This window comes from Globicephala melas, chromosome 15 (genome assembly GCF_963455315.2).
Source record: "Globicephala melas chromosome 15, mGloMel1.2, whole genome shotgun sequence".
Lineage (NCBI taxonomy): Eukaryota > Metazoa > Chordata > Mammalia > Artiodactyla > Delphinidae > Globicephala > Globicephala melas.
In genome coordinates, this window is record NC_083328.1 from 70,397,828 (window position 1) to 70,420,333 (window position 22,506).

Below are 22,506 nucleotides of genomic sequence, written 5' to 3' on the forward strand. Positions count from 1 at the left end.
TAGATCCTCTGGGGGCAGCGGAGCCCACTCCATTACCGACGCCACAAGTCCTTGTCTCAGTTTCCTCATATGTAAAGTGAGAATTTAAGCAGCAATCCTCCAGGGCCACTCTCGCAGTGACTCAGATCAGTGGGACACGGAGGGAGAACATCCTAACGTCAGCCTCGGGCTCTAGGCCGCAGCCCCGGGGTAAGGCAGCACCCATCTCCGAAAGTGTGCCTTCCCTTCCGCCACATTTAGGGCTCAGCGACGCCCTAAATATCTAGGGCGGGGAGTGTCCCACTTCTGGGGAGGGGTGTCGTACAGGCTTCTCCCTCCCTTCACCCTTGGTGGCGGAAGGCAGGACGGGAAAGGGCCGTCTGGACCGGCGCGCAACCCTCCGGAACCCCCGGGGGCGGAGAGCCAGGCGGGGGACCCGGCGTCTGCCTGGCCCGCGGGAGGAACCTCCTCACCCGGGTCCGGGCCCCAGGCCCTCCGCGGCGCCCGAGGCCGGAACAATAGCGCGCGCTGGCGGGCGGGGGCGGGGCGCTCCGCCGGGCGCCGCCCCCGGCCCGCCCCCCGCGCTCCCACACTAGCTCGCACACTGGCTCGCACACTGGCTCCCACCCGCCGCCCGCCCAGGCACTACCCGCGGGAGCCGCCGCCGCCGCCGCGCCCGCCATGGACGTCCGCCTGTACCCCTCGGCGCCCGCCGTGGGCGCGCGGACCGGGGCCGAGCCGGCCAGCCTGGCGCCCCTGGACTATTACCACTGCGGCAAGGTAGGCGGGGGCGGGGTGGGGGCCCGGGAGGGCGGGGCCTGCCCGCGCCTTCGGACCCAGAGCCGAGCCAGAGCGCCCCGGGCTGGAGCGCGGGCAGCAGTACCACAGCGGCTCGGGACGCGGGCGCTCTCGGGGACACACGCGGGGAGATGCCGGCGGTGCCGACGCGCGGGGACACGCACCCATCAGCCCCGCCGACGGGCACATGCCACTCACGCCGATCCCTTGGCGGTGACACTCACGCCCAGAGTTGTTGGGATCACAGGCAGAAGTCACCCCGACAGTCACTCACACGATGTCACAGTGACACACACTCACCCACGTCCCCCTGACAGCCTCGCATGCATTCACAAGCCGACACACAGTGACCCACTGTCACACACACAGCCATCCTGCTTACACTCCCGTCCCACACAAGTCACCCTGACAGTCATTTATTTCTACACAGCCACACGCAGTCACTCGCCCACCTGCGCTGCCACACCGCCACATGCAAGCCACCCGGTCCCACACTACGACGCCACACACCGCGTTCCATGCCCCCATCCGCCGTCACACGCAGTCACAACTGGGGACAGGCACACAAAGAAGTCGCTCCGACAGTCACTCGCTCACGCTCCCAGTGACTCAAGACAGTCGCACGCTGTCACCCATAGCCACCCCATGGACGGGGAACCTCAGGCACCCTAATCGCCCTGACAGCCACACAGTCACACGCGGTCACACCCGGGGGCAGCCGCGGCCACCACATCGCCCCTCCCCCACCTCGGCCGTCCACACTCGCGCGTGGGCGTTTTAACTTTTCGGCGCCGCAGCGCACTAATTGGGCCGTTTGGTAATCGGTTGTCACCGCCCGGCGGGGCCTCGGATTGCAAGCTGGCCATAGCCCAGCGAGGCCTGTCCCCTCCCGGGAGCGAGGCCTGTCCCCTCCCGGCTGGGGCTGCGGTGAGGGATACCCCTTCTTTCCCGAGATCGCCGCCTCCACCCGCAGGCAGGTCCTAGCCCTGCTGCTTCGGGCGCGATGCGAGCTCGCGCGCCTGGAAGCCCGGACGGGCGGCGACCGACCCCGCTCCCCGCGCCGAGCCCAGCCCGGGACGCTGAGGTGCAGCGGCGCAGCGCGCGTCTCCTCCCTCGCCCGGGAGGGAACTTTCGAACTTAGTTAGAAAGCCGGACGGTCCGTGCGTCCGCGGGTCTGTGCGTTGGTCCGGGGCCGGCCGGAGCCGAGCGCGGCTTTTCGTCACTCGGAGCCCGGATTGAACGGCGCGCGTGGGTTTCCCCGCGGCCCTGGCGCAGACGCGCGGGCTCCATGGCACTGTGTGGTGAGTGCGCGTCGGGTGGCTGGGTCGGCGGCCCTCCGGGGCCTTAACCCCACCCCACGGGCTTTTCGTCAAGCTTCTTGCTGTGGGGATGCTGCGGGGAGGGGGCGTCCCCGCGCGGAACCTGGGGCCGCCCAGGCTGAGTGCGTCCTCAGGCCTTGGGGAGCGGCTTCTGGACTCTGGGGGCAGAGCCCTGCGCAGTTCGTCTGGGGCTTGGGGTGGGGTCCGGGGCCCTCAGGGTCGGGGGCGGCGTGGGCCGGGGGCAGGCGGCAAGTGAGGTCTCTCAGAGGATGGGGCGATTATCTTTTGTCCGGTGACGGGCAAAGTTAGAAGCCGAAGAGGGGGATGGTGTCTTCAAGAGAAGGCCGGTTCTCGGGCTGCTTCCATCTGACGGAGGAAGAATTGATTAGAAGTAGCAAGTGGAGTCTTTAGGAAGGAGAAGACGGTTGGGTTTGGGGCAGCTCGTCTATCTTCTGCCCTTGGCTTTGTTATTTTTTAAAATATGAAGTTGGCAAGGTTCCAGCTCCTGGTTTGGGGGCCGGGGTGAGATTGGGGATTTGGGCCTCAGAGTCTGGTTGCATGGGTGCCCCTCGCCTGCAGTGCTCCTTTTGGGGGTGGTGTTTCTGTAAACCCCATCAGAGTGGGGTGGTCTCATAAGGGGGCCTTTGGGAGGTGGAACTCAGCCGAGGCCCCTGCTTTATTCTGATGCTCTGTAAAGCTCTGACTCAGCACCAAGAACCACTGTGAAACCCTGGTGGGAGGGAACCAATCAGGGAGTCAGAAGCTGGTGATTCTGGTTTCCGCCTGTGAACTAGGACCCCTGACCCAGAGCTGAGGGTGTGTCCCGGTGGAGGAGGGTGGCAGCTGGGCCGCTAAGGTAGGTGACAGAAGGGTCTGGCATTGCATTTGGATGTGGGATCTGCTTCTCGATCCTTCAGCCTCATGGCAGGGTGAGGCAGAGAAAGTCACTTGGCTCAGGGAGCGGTGGGTCAGAAGCCTGTCGGTAGCAGATCATCAGGGGGCAGTCGCCTTCAGCGCTGGCGGTTGCGGGGGGCTGGGGCAAGTTGTGCCCAGGAGCTGATGTTGAGGGACTGGGGAGGCTCCGTCCTTACGGCTGGTCACTCTCAGAACTGGAGGGGAAACAGGCCCAAGATGCAGCCATGACCACAATTGGGGTCTATAGACTGGGCTGCAGAACCAGGACACAGCCTGCACAACTGGGGGCTCTGTCCCTGGAGCCCAGTTAAGAGGCTTGTCCCCACACGGCCTGAGAAACACAAGGGCAAGCCTTTGCCAAGTGATGCTGGACAGCCATGGGGCAGTTGACCTGGAAGGGCCCTTGGCGACCGTTCCCTTGGTGACTGTCCCCTTAGCGATCCTCTAACACAGAGATTCCAGCCTCTTTAAACCAAAGTCATGAGCAGTGGCTGTTCTTTGGGTATCTTTTGTTTGAGAAGATACACAATGACTCAAAGCTGCTATGGTTTCATTTTTGCTTTGAAATAGATGTTTATTAATCACTATAATATTAGCATGCATTTGAAAAATAGCTTACAAGATATGAAACAGGCACATTACTTATTTTACGTAGTAATGGCGCCTGGTGAGCATAAGGGTTTGTGGCCCTGTAGCTCTGTCTGTGGCCCCCTACTGGGAACCATTAATCCCCTCCTTCTTCCTTCACACAAGGGGAAACTGAGTCATGGAGTCGTATACTCATAGGTTACATAGCAAATGAAGAGCACAGCTGAGGCCTGAACCCAAGCTCCTGGACTCCCAGCTTCACACTTGTCTGGTGTTCCCCACACACCTCTGCCATGGTTTGGGGGTTAGGAGTCATGATGTCCTTCTAGGGTAACTATGAAGTCCCTTCATTAGGGTTTTGGCAAGGTGTTTTATCAGGCTGGGGGCATTGCCTGGGACTTCTGCTCAACCATGGCAGACTAGTGGAAACTGGCCATTGGGATTGGGCAAACCTGGATTCAAATCTCCGCTTGTGGCTTTGTGACCTAGGGCAAATGATTTTAGCTCATTGAGATATGATTTACATACAATAAAATGCAAATTTTTTTGTGTGTGGTACGCGGGCCTCTCACTGCTGTGGCCTCTCCCATTGCGGCGGAGCACAGGCTCCGGACGCGCAGGCTCAGCGGCCATGGCTCACGGGCCCAGCCGCTCTGCGGCATGTGGGATCTTCCCGGACCGGGGCACGAACCCGTGTCCCCTGCATCGGCAGGCGGACTCTCAACCACTGTGCCACCAGGGAAGCCCTAAAATGCAAATTTTAAGTGTACTGTTCCATGAGTTTTGACAAATATAACCACACATATGGTGTGGTTATATCCCAATCCAGATATAGAACATTTCTGTCACCGCAGAAAGTTCCCTCATGCTCCTTTCCAGTCAGTACCCCCTACCCTTAGAGGAAACTACTTATCTAATTTCCATTATCAATGCTTTATTTAAGTTCAGTTTAAATGTACTAAGTTAATTTAAGTTTTAGAACTTATGAAGCATATACATTTTTGCATTTGGGTTCATTTTGCTCAACGAAGTGTCCTTAAGATTCATCCATGTTGTGTATGTCAATAGTTTTTTCTATTTTATTTAGTAATATTACATCGTACGAAGATAGCACGATTTGTTTATTCGCCGATGGACATTTGGGTTTGTTTCCATGTTGGGGCTGTTATAAATAAAGCTGCTGTGAACATCCTTATACAAGGCTTTCTGTGAGTGGGGAAAATTATTTAATATCTCTGAGCCTCAGTATCCTCTTTAGGACAACATTGTCTACCTCTGAGGTTCGGGAGAGTTAAGTGAGTTGATATAGGATAGGAAAGTTCTTGACACATACCAGCTACTAATTAGATAACAATGCTGTCAACCACCTGGGACCTATTCCAGTAAAAGGTTTAGCATCTCTGTGTTCCAAGTAGCCTTAATCCCTGGTCCAAACATCCTGGGTACAAGGTCAACCCAGGATGAACCCAGGGTGTTCAAGGCCATCCTGGGTAGCACTTTCTCCATGCAGTGCTCCATGGCCAACAACCTTCTCTCTGTCTCCAGGCACGCCCCATCACCCCAAGAACTGGGGTTCAAAACTGCATGGGTTTTGACATGTTCTGTCATCCATCATTCAATCAACAAACAGTTATCGAGCACCTCTTTGTGCTAGGCACTGCACTAGGCAACTGATGGTACAGCAGTGAAGCAAAGTGACACATACTGCTACCCTCTGGAGCTTACATGTCAGCATGGAAAGGCGTAAATATATGGGTGAGGTAGATATGGTATTGTGACTGATGCCATCATTACAACTATGGAGAAATATGAATCAGGGAAGAGGGTTAAGGACATTAGGTCCAGGCGCTGGTTTGCAGTTTTAAGTAGGGAGGTTGGGGAAGGCCTTGTGGTCTAGATCAGTAGGTCTCAAATTTATGTACCCATTAAGCATCCTCTGGTAAGATTTGAAACAAAAACAGATTCCTGGGCATCCGTTCCTGCCCTGAGATTCTGATTCAGCTGATGTGTGCTGGGGTCCTGAGGGTCTGCCTCTCTGATGAGCGCCCATCCATGCTGCTGCGGCTCTGGAGACCACACTTTATACAGCAGCGATTTGGTTGTTTGTATACAGGCTTTTGTGGGCTCCCACCAGGCAGGAACCATGCCCAGCACCTGGCACAGTGCCTGACCCATAATTACTCAGGAAATTGTGCTGGCGGGTGAGTGATTCAACTCTCCACCCACACAGCTCTGGGCGCAGCATCTTGCCCCTGGATGGGATCTAGAAAAGCTCGGTTAGTGAATGATTGCAGGCTCCTTATGGTGAAAATCTATGAAGTAGAAGTTGCTGGTCCCACCTCACCCAGACTTGAGATATGAGACACCCGCTCAGCAACCCTAGTAGATGAGGTCCCCGCAGCATCTTTCTGCTGGGGCACAGGTGGCTGTGGATGGGTCCTGGGGAAGGAGCCCTGGCCCTGAGGGAGCTCTGGAAGGGTGCCTCTGTCTCTGTTAGGAAGATTTTTTACTTTCTGTCTAAAGGTGCTCCCTATAGCCCTCCCCCAGTGTGTCCCAGAGGCTCCTCGAGGACCACACTTCCGTACCGTACCTTACCAATGTCAGGAGCAGCAGCCCAGGCCTGATGCAGCCCCTCCCCGCCCCACCCCCCCCAGTCTGCTGGGTGACCTTGAGCATGACAGTGCCTTTCTCTGGGCCTCTGTTTCCCTCTGTGCAAAGGGAGAGCACATTAGTGACCATTAGCCTCATGAGATGGGGAGCTATGGTGTAGAAATATAACGAAATAAATTCTGGGGCATGTCCTTTATAACTGTAGAGTGTGGTGCACCGGCAAGGATGAGGATGATGCTTTTTGTTTTGTTTTGTTTTGTTTTGCGGTATGCGGGCCTCTCACTGCTGTGGCCTCTCCTGTTGCGGAGTACAGGCTCCGGATGTGCAGGCTTAGTGGCCATGGCTCACGGGCCCAGCCGCTCCACAGCACGTGGGATCTTCCCAGACCGGGGCACGAACCCGCGTCCCCTGCATCGGCAGGCGGACTCTCAACCACTGCGCCACCAGGGAAGCCCGGGATGATGCTTTTTGAAGAGATAGGCCCTCATATGCATCAGAGGGTAGTAACCACCGTGTCTGTCTCTTTTGTATTCCCAGAGCTTGCCTGGCACATAGGTGCTCAGTAAATATTTGCCAATTGAACAAATTCAGGGCTGGCCTGTTGTTCCCTGTGGCTTGAGGAACTTAGCATCTGTTTGGCTCTTATAATCCGAAGACTTTGCGGTGAGCACATCGTGTCCAGAGCAGGGCAGGGCAGGGGCCAAGAGTCTTTTGGTTGACCTGACATTCCTAGAAGAACTTCCCTGAGTGGGCCCAGGGAGCAGAGCCCAGCATGGAGAGCAGCCAGTAAACTGGGAAGAGCCTCACCCGCATCCCAAGGATCGCCCTGCAGGGTGGCTGCCAGCTCCGTGTGATTCTGTAGGGCGTCTATTTTGCTTCTCGGATTTCCCAGCGCTGGTCTCAGGTTAGGAAGGCAGTGTAAATTCTGGGACCTGGCAGACCTGGGTTTGAACATTACCTTACCATCTTCAGTGCAGGCAAGTTATTTCACCTCCCTGTGCCTCAGTCTCTGCATCTGGAAAATGGGCACATCAACACCTCCTCCACAAGGTTGCCATCAGAGCTGGAAATCCTGCCTGTAAGGGACTCAGCCCCAGCAGGAAGTGCTTTCATTTCTATTCACAAAGAGCAGCACAACTGAAAGTTAAAATGCAAGAGGAATCTAGTTTCAGCACTGGCTGCTGGGGGAAGTGTCTTCCTAACAACAGGCCTTTCCATGCCTTGGTCTCTGGATCTGATTTTCCTGGGCCTAGGGTTTGAAGAGGTCTCTGTGCAGCATTCTGGACAGACAAGGAGCTGCTCACTTCCTTTGCATCTTTCTTTTTCCTTCTTGAATCTGTGTGGGAGGGGAGGTGGGTTTAGGAGGCAGAGAAGACTGGTTCAGACTGCAGCTGCACCGTGCATCGGCATGGGCCGCTGACCTTGTGCACATGATTCAACTGCTCCAGTTTTCTCATCTGTACAAGGGGACAGTGATGCGTTCCTCATATTGTAGCTGTGAAGCTCAGATTAAAGTAACAGACATGGAAGTTCCCTCTAATGTAGAACAGTGTTTCCCAGCCTCAGCAATATTGACATTTTGGACCTGACAGTTCCTTGTCTTGGGGGTTGTTCCATGCATTATAGGATGTGGAGCGTCATCCCTGGCCTTTACCAGCCGGATGCTAGTAGCACCCCACACTCTAGTCACGACAATCAAAAATGTTTCCAGACTTTGCTAAGTATTCCCTGGGTGGGGAGGCAAAATCACCCCTGTTTGAGAACCACTAATCTGGAAAGTGTGGTACAGATAAACTAGGAGATGATGGTGATGAGAGTGGCAGAGCTTTGGGGCTCGTGCTTTCTGTTCGGTATTTTAGTCCTGTGTCTCCTTGTCAGCAAATCCTGTATCCATGTGGTTGACAGTTATCCTGTTTGTTTATTTACATGGACCAAAAAAACCTACATAGTGATTTTTCAGCATGGTTTGGGAGCAGCAGTAAAAACATGTGGTAAGTAATTATTAACTTAATGAGTCGTGGTAAACTGTAATTTTATATCTTAGTGAAAACATGTTGTATAACACGGGATAATAAATTTTGTTCAATTACCCTGATGCTTAAACTTGCTACTGTACAGTTGCGATTTCTGGTGCCTGCTAGAATGAGCAGCAAGGTTGTGGCTTTTCAGTGCGTAATGACCTGTTTCCTGCTGGGTTTTTCAGATGTTCAGCAGGTTTTAATGAGTGCCTACTGTGTGCTAGGGGATTCAGCCCTGTCTTGAAGGTGCAGGGACTCAATAGGAAACTCGGCTTTCCTAGATGAAAGGCTGTGTGGAATATACTGGCTCGAAAGGCGCAGAGTCATAATTAAATATATAATTGTCTGGGGAGGTGATAGTGTCAGAGGTGTGGGAAGGCTGCACATGGCAGAGTCTTACAGGGAACACCAAGCAGGCCACATGGGGGGCATGCAGAGTGGTGGGAAGGCGTTCTAGGCAGAGGGGCACCCATTGCAAGGTGGCTTGGAGGGGATTTGGGGATACTGTCAGCCTAAGTCAGGGAGTGCTGCCTGCAGAGGGATGACAGCAGGAATCGTTATACGGAGGGAGGAGGGAGGGTCGCATCCCAGCTGGTTGGATTTTAAGTAGAAAGGTGCCTTGGAGCCAGAATTATGGTTCAGAATATGGAATGTTTCATGATGCTGGATCCAGACCATTGTCAGTCACTGTCTCTTGGTCTTCTGCTGTGGGAAAGTTTTTTGGTCTTTTGTTTGTCTGTTTTTTGGTGGAGAGTTTAATATTATTATAAATGCCTACAAAATATCCTTCACTTGTATGAAACTGGGGTTTATCATAAGTAGGCATCCTATTTTTTTTACTGCAGTATAGTTGATTTACAATATTGTTTTTGTTTCAGGTGTACAACAAAGTGATTTAGTTTTATATGTATATATATATATATTTTTTTTCAGATTCTTTTCCATTATAGGTTATTACAAGATACTGAATATAGTTCCCTGTGCCATACAGTAAATCCTTGTTGTTTATCTGTTTTATATGTAGTAGCGTGTATCTCTTAATCCCATACTCCTCATTTATCCCTCCTCCCCCTTCCTCTTTGGTAACCATAAGTTTGTTTTCTATGTCTGTGAGTCTGTTTCTGTTTTGTAAATAAGTTGATTTGTATTATTTTTTAGATTCCAGATATGAGTATATATATATATATATATATATATACACACACACATATGATATTTATCTTTCTCTGTCTGACTTACTTCATTCAGTATGATATTCTCTAGGTCCGTCCATGTTGCTGCAAATGGAAATATTTCATTCTTTTTTATGGCTGAGTAATATTCCATTGTGTATGTATATACACACACACACGCACCACATCTTCTTTATCCATTCACCTGTTGTTGGACATTTAGCTTGCTTCCATTGTCTTGGCTTCTGTAAATAGTGCTGCTGTGAACATTGGGGTGCATGTATCTTTTTGCATTAGAGTTTTCGTCTTTTCCAGATATTTACCCAGGAGTGGGATTGCTGGATCATATGGTAACACTATTTTAGTTTTTAAAGTAACCTTCATACTGTTTTCCATAGTGGCTTCACCAGCTTACATTCTGCTCTGGGAAAGTTTAATGACTTGTGTTTGGTTTCCCCCAGTAGCCAGGGATGCTCTGCTCCTCAGACTTTAGTGCAACAGAATCACCCGGAGGGCAGTTAAAACACAGAATGCTGGTGCCACCCCCACAAGTTCTGATTCAGTAGGTCTGGGGAGGAGTTGAAAATATGCAGTGCCAACAAGCTGGTGATGCCACTGCTGCTGGCCTGGGAAGCACACGTAGAGAGCTCAGCTCTCGTCTAGAATATGGGAGGATTTTCCCTCCTTGGCCTGGAACAGTAAGAAGGTACTGCTGGCCTGGGGCATGTAGCCCTAACTTGGACGTGGTCAGGTGTCCCAGAGACTCCTGCCTTTTTCAGGACCCCCGTGGGTCATGGGGAGCGTCTCCTTCACCTTGGAGAGAATCTTACATTGGACTCCCTGGAAATAGACTCTGATGTGGAGAGTTGCCTGTGGAAGGAAGGTGTATCTGGGGGGAAGTTCTGAGGAGGTTCACCTTGAAGGGAGTAATGGAAGCATGGCTGGGCAGAGGGAGATGCTGGCCTGGGATACAGTTAATGATGAAAGCATCCCACAGGGACCTTTGGAACTGGACTCCAGTCTGTCTCAAACTGAGGCAAGGGGGCCGCCCATTCCTTTGATTCTTGCATCTTCTGGTCACTGGCTTCAGGTGGCCCCCACAGGGTATAGCTGTGAGCCCAGAAGTTAGGGAATGAATGGGTGGAAAGGGAAGCACCACAGTGTCCATTTCACGGAGCTGCATTTGGGGGAGAAAACTCACCTTCTTCTTGTTTCCCAAGAAATCAAGGGTCAGCATATTGATGATTAAATTTTAGAGACTTTTGAGTCACTTACTAGATTCTTCGTTGCTTCATGCTGTGAGGGAGAGCTGGGAGATAACTGCTTCTTAGGTCCCAGTGAAGAAAAATGATAATTAATGGAATTTTCTGGGGCCCAAGGAGATTCTCTTACACATTCCTAGGTAGGATTCCAGAGTTCTTGCTCTGAGATGTCGCACATTTTCCCGTGTGGTAGGGAGGACTCCACATTGATTTCTGAGGAGTTTCTGGGCCATGCCTGAGTCAGTCACATCTGGGCAGGGGACCGTGGCTTTCTCTTTGGACTGGAGTCCTGTCACATTCTTCAAGAGCCTCTTTGCCCTGCCTCCACCTCAGGGTAGGTCAGCATCCATGGTGGTCCCTTTATCAATCTTTCAGCTTTTCTGAGCAACCAGGAAGCTCAGAGGCAAATGCCTGTGTCACTTGTAGGCATGATATAGGATATTATGGGACATCTTTTTTTCTTTTAATTTTTATTTATTTATTTTTGGCTGAGTTGGGTCTTCGTTGCTGCACGCGGGCTTTCTCTAATTGAGGTGAGCGGGGGCTACTCTTCGTGTGGTGCGCGGACTTCTCATTGCGGTGGCTTCTGTTGTGGAGCACGGGCTCTAGGCGCGCGGGCTTCAATACTTGTGGCACGCGGCTCTAGAGTGCAGGCTCAGCAGTTGTGGCTCGTGGGCTCTAGAGTGCAGGCTCAGTAGTTGTGGCGCACGGGCTTAGTTGCTGTGCAGCATGTGTGATCTTCCCAGACCAGGGCTCGAACCCGTGTCCCCTGCATAGCAGGCGGATTCTTTTTTTTTTTTTTTTTGGTAACATCTTTATTGGAGTATAATTGCTTTACAATGGGGTGTTAGTTTCTGCTTTATAACAAAGTGAATCAGCTGTACATATACCTATATCCCCATATCTCCTCCCTCTTGCGTCTCCCTCCCACCCTCCCTATCTCACCCCTCTAGGTGGTCACAAAGCATCGAGCTGATCTCCCTGTGCTATGTGGCTACTTCCCATTAGCTATCTATTTTACATTTGGTAGTATCTATAAGTCCATGCCACTCTCACTTTGTCCCGTCCCAGTTTACCCTTCCCCCTCCCCGTGTCCTCAGGTCCATTCTCTACATGTGCGTCTTTATTCCTGTCCTGCCCCTAGGTTCTTCATAACCTTTTTTTTTTTTTTTTTAGATTCCATATATGTGTGTTAGCATACGGTATTTGTTTTTCTCTTTCTGACTTACTTCACTCTGTATGACAGATTCTAGGTCCATCCACCTCACTACAAATAACTCAATTTCGTTTCTTTTTATGGCTGAGTAATATTCCATTGTATATATGTGCCACATCTTCTTTATCTATTCATCTGTTGATGGACACTTAGGTTGCTTCCACGTCCTGGCTATTGTAAATAGTGATACAATGAACATTGTGGTACATGACTCTTTTTGAATTATGGTTTTCTCAGGGTATATGCCCAGTAGTGTGGGATTACTGGGTCATATGGTAGTTCTATTTTTAGTTTTCAAAGGAACCTCCATGCTGTTCTCCATAGTGGCTGTATCAATTTACATTCCTACCAACAGTGCAGGAGGGTGCCCTTTTCTCCACACCCTCTCCAGCATTTATTGTTTGTAGATTTTTTGATGATGGCAATTCTGACTGGTGTGAGGTGATACCTTATTGTAGTTTTGACTTGCATTTCTCTAATGATTAGTGACGTTGAGCATTCTTTCATGTGTTTGTTGGCAATCTGTATATCTTCTTTGGAGAAATGTCTATTTAGGTCTTCTGCCCATTTTTGGATTGGGTTGTTTGGTTTTTTGATATTGAGCTGCATGAGCTGCTTGTAAAGTTTGGAGATTAATCCTTTGTCAGTTGCTTCATTTGCAAATATTTTCTCCCATTCTGAGGGTTGTCTTTTCATTTTGTTTATGGTTTCCTTTGCTGTGCAAAAGCTTTGAAGTTTCATTAGGTCCCATTTGTTTATTTTTGTTTTTATTTCCATTTCTCTAGGAGGTGGGTCAAAAAGGATTTTGTGTGATTTATGTCATAGAGTGTTCTTCCTTTGTTTTCCTAAGAGTTTTATACTGTCTGGTCTTACATTTAGGTCTCTAATCCATTTTGAATTTATTTTTGTGTATGGTGTTAGGGAGTGTTCTAATTTCATTCTTTTCCATGTAGCTGTCCAGTTTTCCCAGCACCACTTATTGGCAGGTGGATTCTTAACCACTGCGCCACCAGGGAAGCCTTCATGGGACATCTTTTGCTCATTAACTCACTCCCAATTTCATTTCATTCTTCTATCATTTCCCCCTTTGTCTTGAGTCCTGCCATTCTTCTTCTTTTTTTTTTTTAATGTTTTTATTCTCTATAAAATAAACAGAAATATATTAGAATAAAAAAAAGTAGAGCCCCCTCTCATTCTCTTTCATTTTCCCCACTGCCCTCTCAGCCCTGCTCCCCAGGGCTAACCACTGAGGGGAGTGTGGTGGGTATACTTCCAGGCCTAACCATTCTTCAGTCAGTACTTCTAATGAGTTTATTGTTTCTATTTCTGTAATCACTTTTTCATTTCTCAGGATTCTGTATTGTTTCTTGATTGGGCTTATGGTCTAGTAGCCCATTCTTTTTTTTATGGATGTGGGAATGTCTTGAATCTTTTTGAAGATAATGTTTCAGTTTTTTTTAAAAGTTATCTTCTGTTTGCTGCATTGACTCTGTTTTCTTGCTGGTTAGGTCTTTGGTTCACTTCCTGGTCTCTCTTTTATGCTGATGTTTTCTACAAACGCCTGGTGATTCTTGGTTGATGTTTTTTTGTGAACAAGGGTCCAGATTGATCTGTTCTGTCGTTGTAAGTTCCCTCAACGTCTGTGAAAGCCACGAACATGTGGGTAGGCAATGTGAATGTCGATTTTCGGTGCCCTGGGTGGGGCCTGTGTGTAGACACTTAAAGCTGGAGACTTCTACTAGAGCATGGGACCAGCTCACTTGAGGTTGGGGACATCTGTTTCTCTTATCAGCCAGCAGTTACCCGTGGGCACTAGTGCACTTTGTTTTTCCTGCATCATGTCCATCCATGGTGGGGGAATCCCTGAGACAGATTTCTCATTTAATTAAAGAGTTCTTCTTCCTGGCTTTAGCCTCAGGGCAAAACCAACAGTCAGCTTCTCTGAGGACTGTAGACTAACACAAAGGTCAAGTCACCTCCCCCTGCCCAGGGCTTTCAGCCCCTGCTGCCCCTGCTTTGGGATTTTCTGGGGTTCAGTTAGGAAAATAGCTTTTCTGGAGGTCTTGTGTTGGTGTGCTGGTGCCTTAGAACTGATAGATTTCATTGTCAGTCTGTCTCTTCAACTTCTTCCTTTCCAGCAACCTCTCAATGATTCTGGTGCCCAGCCCTTTCTTGTTTTCTTATGGGCTCTTTTGGAGTTATTCAGTTTTCATCTCCCTATCTGAATTATGAATATATGTGTGTGTACATATGAATTATGAAGATGTGGGTATATCTACCTCCCCTTTTTTGTCATTCTGGTGGGGTTTAGAAGAGGGGAGAGGAAAAAGTATGTGTTCTACCCATCATCTTGAACAAAAAGCCCCCCTCACAGATTTTTATTTCTAAAATTTGTGCTGTTTTATGGAGAAAAGTAGGGTAGAAATAAGCACAAATTATTCTCTGAGCATCTACTGCATGTCAGGCTCACGCACTCATATCATCTCGCTGAATCTTCGTAAGAACTATGCTACGCACATGTGTCCCCATCGTGTCGCTGAGAAGACTGAGATCCAAATAGGTCAGGTTACAAAGGGCAGCAGAGGAGCTGATTGGCAGAGCTGGAGTTTGGCCTATGCCCTCCCTGCTCCTGCAGCCTCCGTAGTGCCCGCTGGAGCTCTCACCCTCTGCAGGGATGCAAGAATGGACCAGCCCACCCCTTGTTTTTACTGTTGATGCATTGCCTATTCTGGGGGCTTGGGGGTTCCCAGCTGGGCCTTCTGCCTTGGTTTTCAACTTCGAACATCATTTGGTAATAGAATGCCTTCACATTAGAGCTAATTCAAATGTGCTTATGTCGGAGTTGGGCCTAATTTGTAGGAATGATATAGAAACCTGTTGGAAATGAATCCAACTCAGTAGTATAACCCAGGGTCAATCTCATGCATAAATTTTATTGTTCCGCACTGCTATGTTTTGACTCGAACTGAACTTGATAATGTGGAAGGTGGACCCGGGGCCTTTCTTTTTGCCCGTTTATTCTGCGAAGATTTAACGAGTGCCTATTGGGTGCTACCTACATTATTTAAGGAGGTCTCTTTACCCCACCCCACCCGTATGCATTCTCTGTTCTATATGCCCACCAGAGCTGTAAGTTAATTTTTATACAAACCCAGATAGTGGATTCAAATATAACTTTTGAGTTCTATGGAAGTGCCTGGGTTCATATCCTGTCACTTACAAGCTGTGTGACTTTGGACCTATCACTTAACCTCTCTGAGCCTCAGTTAGCTCACATAATGGCATTTGCATCTCAGGTTTGTGGTGAGGCCTCTGGGAGATCAGGTAGGTCGTTCCCTCCCTCATTCCTGTGCCAGGTGCTGTTCAGGTCAGCTGGGCCTTCAAAGGACAGTGAGCATAGATGTCATCCCAGGTTTTTATGTCTTTTCATAAATTGGAGGTCTAAGGAGCTTTTGAGTTCAGAATTAAGTGTAGTGGTGTTTCTGGTTGGGGTGGTCTCGTTTCTCCTCTGTATCAGTTCTCTTCTTTCTCATTGAAGCTCTCACAGGAACCCTTTAAAGTTCAATTAAACATTCAGACTCACAAGACTCACACAGGTTACCCTTGGTACCCGTCTCCTTGAAGGACTTGGGACAGGAACCACCTCTTGCCAGCAGGGCACATGATCTGTCCCTCTTCTGTGGGAGTACTTCTAGCAGTGGGCTCTGCGGGAGCCCACAGAGGTGGCCAGCAGCTCTTCTCTTTGTCAGCCCCCGCCCTGCCAGGTTTTGGTAAAGATGCAAGGGAGCGAGACCCACAATGGGTGGGTTTGGAAGCCACCCTGACTTAGAAGCTTTAGTTGCCAAAGGAACATCTCTTGTAACAATTCCATAGTATCCACATCAAGGGTCCCTGCAAGGGGCATGTCAGTTACAAGAGTCACTACACTCAGGGCAACTTTAACTATGGCTTCTTTATCAAATCTTTGTAATGTATTTATAACTTATTTATAGTTCCTTCCAGTCCAGATGCAACTTACCAATCAAGGGTCATTTTACCACAAGCAGAGTTACCTAGTAATATAGTTAGCATCTTGCCTACATCAGGTTTCCAAGGGCGTTATGTCAGACAGTTAAAAAAGCTGAAATGCTTTTGCAAAAGGGAAAAGGGTTTGGTTAACCCTTTGTCCATATTTGCCATGCTATTTTCCCCTGAGGTATGGCGCTTTTCAGCAGTTCTTTTGGAGGGATGAATGAAGCCCTTGGTATGTTTTGAAATGTATCCCATGCTTGTGTACGTTTTCTGATTGATTATATAAGACACACTCACACTCTGGCCAAGAGATATGCTTTGGAGTCATATTGGCCTGGGATCAAATTCTGGCTTTGAAACGTATTAAGAGTTAATTCATTTACTCATTCATTCATTCAGCCGTGCAAAGAACATTCACTGCCTGCTGTATGCAGGGCTTGGAGGCATACGCCAGGCATGGAAAGGAGATGAAGACCTGGTCCTTGTCCTTGAGAAGCCACAGTCTAATATATTAGAGAGACAGGCAGAAAGAAACAATTCCAAATGGGTGTGAGACCACCAGGCCAGGCAGCGGGGGAGTTAGGGAAGTCTTCTCTGACGAGGGGACACCTGGCCTGTGCTTGAAGGTGAAATTGGCCATGTGAAGAAGATAGGGAAAAGCATTCCAGGTAGAAGGAACAGCACATGCAAAGCCATCGAAGGGGCCAAGAGTGTCAAGAGATGTGGCTAGAGAGGGGAGCAAGGCCATTTGGAAAGCTACTTAGTATCTCTGGGCCTCAGTTTCCTCATCTGCAAAATGGGATTAACTGTGCTTACCTGTTGATGAAATTAAATGAGATAATAATGTGTGTTTAAGCATCTGGGATACTTAATTTTAATTCCCTTTCCAAAACTCTCTATGGGTGCCTAAGAGCCAAACTTTGATTTTAAATGAGACAAAGAGAAAAAAAAAACCAAACCTGCAGGGCCTGGCCTCCCACCTGTGCAGTGCAAGCATTTCCTCCACTGGCTCTTGTGTCAGTCCTTTTACTTGTCTTGTGGATCGATCGCTAAATGTTTGCGTGCTGTCTTGGATTATGTCTTATAGTATCAGTGAAGCACATAATTGTGTTTTCCTAAAGACTCCACGTTAACAATAAGCCACCACCCTGTTGTGGCGTCTTTGGGACAATATTCCCTCTGCTGACAGCCTTGAGTCTGTCCGATGCTCTGTCAACATGTCCTGTCACTTGCTGCTTTGTCTTGCTTTCCTGAAATGTGGCCACCGCCCACATACAAGCTGGGGGCACTTAGCTTTTGGGGACATTCACTATCCAGTGACCACAAGTCACACATCACAGTGAGCTGAGGAACCATGCCGACCGTGATGGAGCGCCGTCTGATGTGTAAATTAGATCCTGTCATTTCTCTGGGCAGAATCCCTCATGGGTCTCTGTTGTGGCTTGGTGAACTCTGCCCAACTGAAATCAGACCTCTGCTTAAAACCTTCCAATGCTTCCCCTGGTGTGTAGGTAACATCAAATGCCTTTTCTGGTGCAGACATCCTGGTGTGATCTAGCCCCTGCCTGCTTTTCCAGCCTCACTCCCAGCTGCTCTGTCCAAGGCCCCAGGCTTTGTGCTGGGGATACGGTGGGGAGCAAAGCCAGCCTCCATTGACTCTGTTCTCACTACCCCACCCTTCTTGCTTTTCCCCAGACACCTCCACCCGCATGATCTTTTTTGCTTGAGGGGCCTTGCATATGCTGTTCCCTTGGTCTGGAGTGTCCTTGTCTTCATTCTGCACAAGGCTGGCTCCTGTTTACCCTTCAGGTCTCAGCTTTATCCTCACCTCCTCCAAGACTCCGACCCCCCTAATCTATGCAGTTACCCTGTTATTCTCTATCTCAGCCTCCAGTGTATTTTCCGCCTTGCATGATATATATGTATGATATGACTTGAGTGTCTGTTCCACCTTGAGGACAGTAAGCTTTCCAACCAGTGGCATCATGCTTGTTCTCTTCACTCCCTAGTCCCTGGCACCTTAGCGTGGTGTCTGCTATGTAGTAGGTGCTCAATAAAAAGAAAGAATGAATCAGTGTGGTTATACTTTCCAGAGATGGCCACCATAACATATCCCAGGCTGTGTTTCCAAGAATAATTCGCTTACCCTCTCTGGGCCTCACTTGTCATATTTGTACATTGTTGCCGAGAGGATTAAACACATAAATGTGAGAGACACAGTGTGTGGGCCTTGCAGACGTTGTGAATAAATGTGCATTCCCATTGTAACGACAGAGCCCAAGGAAGAAAGTTGGAATGGCAGTCAAGAGGGCTGATGGTCGAAACCCTGAGGATTTTTCATCAATGCTTGACTCTCTGGGGGCAGGGCTGGCAGACCTCAGCCCCCTGTTTTGTCCACTTCCCATCTCCCTGTGGGTAGTGACCTTGCCGTTTTCAGGAGGGAGGTGTCACTCCTGGTTGGTTGGGTTGGGGTATCTGGGGCACAGTTGGCCTGACCTTCGGAGATAAGGAAATCTCTCTCTAGCCTGTGGGATTGCTTCTGTTGGGCAAGTAGGACTTTTTGGTCACTTCTCTCCTGAAGTTATCACCCCTTTTTCTTATTAAACTGTAAATTTTGAAGACTGTGTTCCCTGCCAAAAAGTTGGGGAAATCACCCGCTACTGTCCTACCACACAGACTCAAGAACAGGGTTTATTTGAGCACTTTCCTTCCTTCCTATTTAATGCTGCAGACGTCTCCCCTCCACCCCAGTCCCCCAGAAACCCCTTACCCATCTTTTTCTTTCCCCTTCTCACAGTGTGTAATGTACTTATTCGTTCTTTTTATTGTTCATGTCCCACTAAATTATCAGCTTCACAAGGGCTGGCTCTTTGCTGGTGGCTCATGGATGTCGCTCAGAGCAGTTTTCGCTGCTCTGCCTCTGGTCTTGGCATTCCTGACCTACCTGGCAGGCTCCTACATTTTTAAGTTTCTGCTCAAGTGCTACCCCCTCTGGGTGGCCTTTGCTGCCTGCTGCCCACCCCTGTACCCAGCACCTGGCACACCATAGGCTCCCTGATAACTGGAGTATTCTCTGTCCCAGAGACGGGGCCTCGAAGGCTGTGTCTGCGAGGTTGGACTTTGTCTCAAAGGTGGTGAGAGTTGAGGTGTGTTGCATTTGAGAAGAATCTTTGTGGCCGTCTTAAGGGGAAAACAATGGATGGGGGCAAGAATGGATGCAAGTAGACAGTGGGGAGGTGATTACTATGGTTTAGAAGAGGACTGGTGATGGCTTGGGGGATACACTTTCCAATATGGTAGCCACTAGTTACACGTAGCTATCGAAATTTAAAGTAAAATGGAATAAAATGTAGTTCCTCAGTCACACCAGCCATATTTCAAGTGTTTTATAGCCCCCGTTGGGCAGCGTGCATATAGAACATTCCCGTCATTGCACAAAGTTCTCTTGGACCCCCCTCTGGCTTGGACTGTACTGGTGGGATGAGAATGGGGAGAAATAGAGGGATATGGAAGATGTTAGGAGGTGGAACGTATGCGCTTTGGGGACGGGTTGGCCGTGGGGTGTGCTAGAGAGGGGGTGTCAAGGCTAAGACTAGGCTGCTGGCCACGGCCCAAGTAGACCTTCTGGCTCAAAGCAGCGAGCGCTTTTATGGCTCTTGATTCAGGGCATCACGTCAGAAGGATTATCCACTTTCCACCAATAGCACGAGAAAGCACCCATTTTTTTTGGGTGCACCGCGCGGCATGTGGGATCTTAGTTCCCTGACCAGGGATTGAACCCGTGCCCCCTGCAGTGGAAGCGCGGAGTTTTAACCACTGCACCACCAGGGGAGTCCCAAAAGCACCCACCTTATGGCACCCTCCTGGCAGAGTTGATTGTCTTTTGAAAAACCTTCAATCGTGTATATGCCTCTTGCCAAACCCGCCTTCACTCGGGGTCTAGCATGTGCACCGTGAGGTCTTTGTGATCAGGGAATTATATGTATATTAATGCAGATTTCAATAAAAAGAGTTATGTTTGCCATTGTGGTACGGTCTGATGCTGTTTAAATGCCTTTGGTAATATCTTCAATGAGACGGCAAATAGAAAACAGGAAAGTTAGTAATAAAAAATGAATTAGGGTGATTAGCAAAAGGTGAACCGCTTCCCTCCTCAGGCAACAGGCCGAGATGATGGAGTGCAGGGCTCCTCCTGTCCAAACACCCGGCTGGATTATCGCAGCCTCTGTGGCTGGCCCTGGGGTCTCCTTGGCACATAGGACTTGGTTATTGCATTTCGTTTTGCAAAGGTCACAGGCATCCCCTTGGAGGGACTCTGAAGGGGCTCATTCCCTGGGGTGGGCTAGAGTGGGGCCTCTGAAGAGGAGTTTCTAACTCAGGGCAGGTCAGGAACCTTCTTCTTCCAAGGCAGAGACATCAGTGGCCTTGCTTCCCCTTCCTTCATCCTCCAAGGCCCTGGGGAGTCTGTCCTCTTTGCAACATCTTCTCCAAAGGTGCCCTTGGAGAACCTTTCCTAGCTGTCTGGTGCTGGGGTTTGGGGTCCCTTCAAGAAGGCAGTAGAGGCAAACACTCTAATTGCCTAATGCAAACACTGGGACTGGTTCCTGGGGCATCAAAGAGAAACAGAATTCTGGTGACCGTGTACAGTGTGGGGGACTGGAGCTCAAATCAGAAGGACACGGAGCTTCACGTCCACCCAGAGCATGGAGCATGGAGATGGCACAGCTGGTGGTTGGGATGGTTATGGCTACACTGGTCGGCTCACTTCCATAGTCGATGGCCAGGGCTGGGTAACACACGTGTTAGCTATATGATTGCCAAAACAGATGGGCAGATTTGGTTAATACCACGTTGGTTGCATGGTCCCCCAAATGGGATAACTATCTCTCTTAATAGGAATCATGTAAGGGTCTTGTTAAAATGCAGATTCTGATTCAATAGATCTGGGTAGGGGTCAGAGACTGTTCATTTCCTACAAGGTCCGGGTGATGCTGAGCTGCTAGTCAGTGGACCACAATTTGAGAACTGAGGACTTTGTGTCAGGCTGAGCTCCCTAGCCCACCTTCCTGCCTCTGTCCTTCCTGAGAGGTCACTGCCAGGCTGTGTGCTGGTGCCTTGGAGGTGAATGGTGGAAGGACCACAAATAATCATCCCGGATGAAGACAGATGTGGGCTTGGGGTATGTCAGCCTTTAGGGCGAGGACTCGGTTCTGAATCATCTCTATGCTTCTTCCTGCTCTTCCCCAAGGCCTGAGTTTTCTCCCCAAGTCAGAGCTGGCAACATCCAGCTCTTTCCCTCTTATCCTTCAAGTAAAGCTCTTTCTCTCTGTGTCTCATGTTATGTAAGCTACAGTCACAACTTGGCACCTGGCACAAGGTGCTGACCTCAAACATGGAAACTCCTCCTGCCACACAGGGTTGTGGGGTTAAGATGGCAGTGAGGGGTGCCAGCGGGGTGGGGATTTATTGAATTCCTATGTGCCAGGCACTGTGCTCGGTGTCTTATGTACACTGTCTTATTTAACCCTCACAATAGCCCTTCACATTATGTATTGTTACCATGTCACAGACACCTGACACCTGTCAGGTGACGTGTGTCAGGTGACACCTGAAGCTCAGAGAGGTTGAGAAACTTGCCTAAGGTCACTCACCTGTTAGTAGCAGAGCAGATCAGGAACCGGAATCTGTGTGCTCTGGAGTCATGATCGTTATTCTGCAGCACGTGTCCTCCCATGTACAAAGAATCTTTAGCTTCCTTTGGGACGCCCTTTCACATACGCTCCCTGTTTAGACTCAGATCACGCCTCCTGGGGAAATCTGGCATAGGATGTGTCATTCTCACTGCAGAGACAGGCAGACCTAGGCACAGAGGCAGTGCCCATCTTGTCCAAGCTCAAGCCAGAGTCATAGGCCAGCAGGGCTCAAACCCAGGCGCTTGACCTTCACCCCCCAGCTGCTTTCCACCTCCCAAGAAGATTTTGTTGTTCTCAACTTGATGTTGTATAGATCAGACCTATGCTCTTTGACTGTGAGCGTATCATGGCCCATATTCTTTTGTTAGCTCCTGTATCAGTTATCGCTTGCTGTGTAACAAGTCACCCAAAATTAGTGCTTTAAAACAGCCACCATTTTATTTGCTTATAATCTGTAGGTTGGCTGGAGGGCTTTCTGTGCTGGGCTGGCCTCTGCTGGGCTCTGTCCTGCATCTCTGGCCACTTGGCCAGTGAGCTGACAGCTGGGTGATAGAGGATGGCTTCACCCCTGTGTGTGTGTGGCACTTGGCAGGCTGCTGGCTGGGGGCTGACTGTTGGGTCAGCTTTCCCAGAGCCTCTCATCCTCCAGCAGGCTAGCTCGGGCTTGCTCACCTGGTGCTCCAGGGTTCCCAGTGCAGCGAGAGAGCTCACACCAGGGCACAGGCGATTTTCAGGCCTTTGCTTGAGGCACATTTACTGCTGTCTCGTTGGCCAGATAAAGTCACATGGCTAAGCCTGGCTTCAAGGCATGAGGAAACAGACTCTGGCTCTTGATGAGAGGAGGTGCAACACCACAACACAGAGGGTGAGCATGCAGAAACCGGAGGACCTGTGGTCATCTGTTTAACCCACCACAGCTCCCCTC

At 49.7% G+C, this 22,506-nt stretch overlaps 1 protein-coding gene across 2 annotated transcripts in view; it reads left to right on the forward strand.

Annotated features, from left to right (window-relative positions):
- Window positions 1-633: 633 nt before the first annotated feature.
- TOX2 (TOX high mobility group box family member 2) overlaps window positions 634-22,506 on the forward strand; it is a 131,475-nt gene continuing 109,602 nt past the window's right edge. Inside the window, exon 1 of one of the 2 annotated variants that reach the window (XM_030843518.3) lies at window positions 634-759. In XM_030843518.3, coding sequence (XP_030699378.1) covers window positions 661-759 — 99 coding nt within the window. In that variant the 5' untranslated portion in view covers window positions 634-660. Of the gene's footprint in view, window positions 760-1,881; window positions 2,079-22,506 lie in introns of those variants that run through there. The other variant, XM_060284634.2, reaches the window with a different exon arrangement.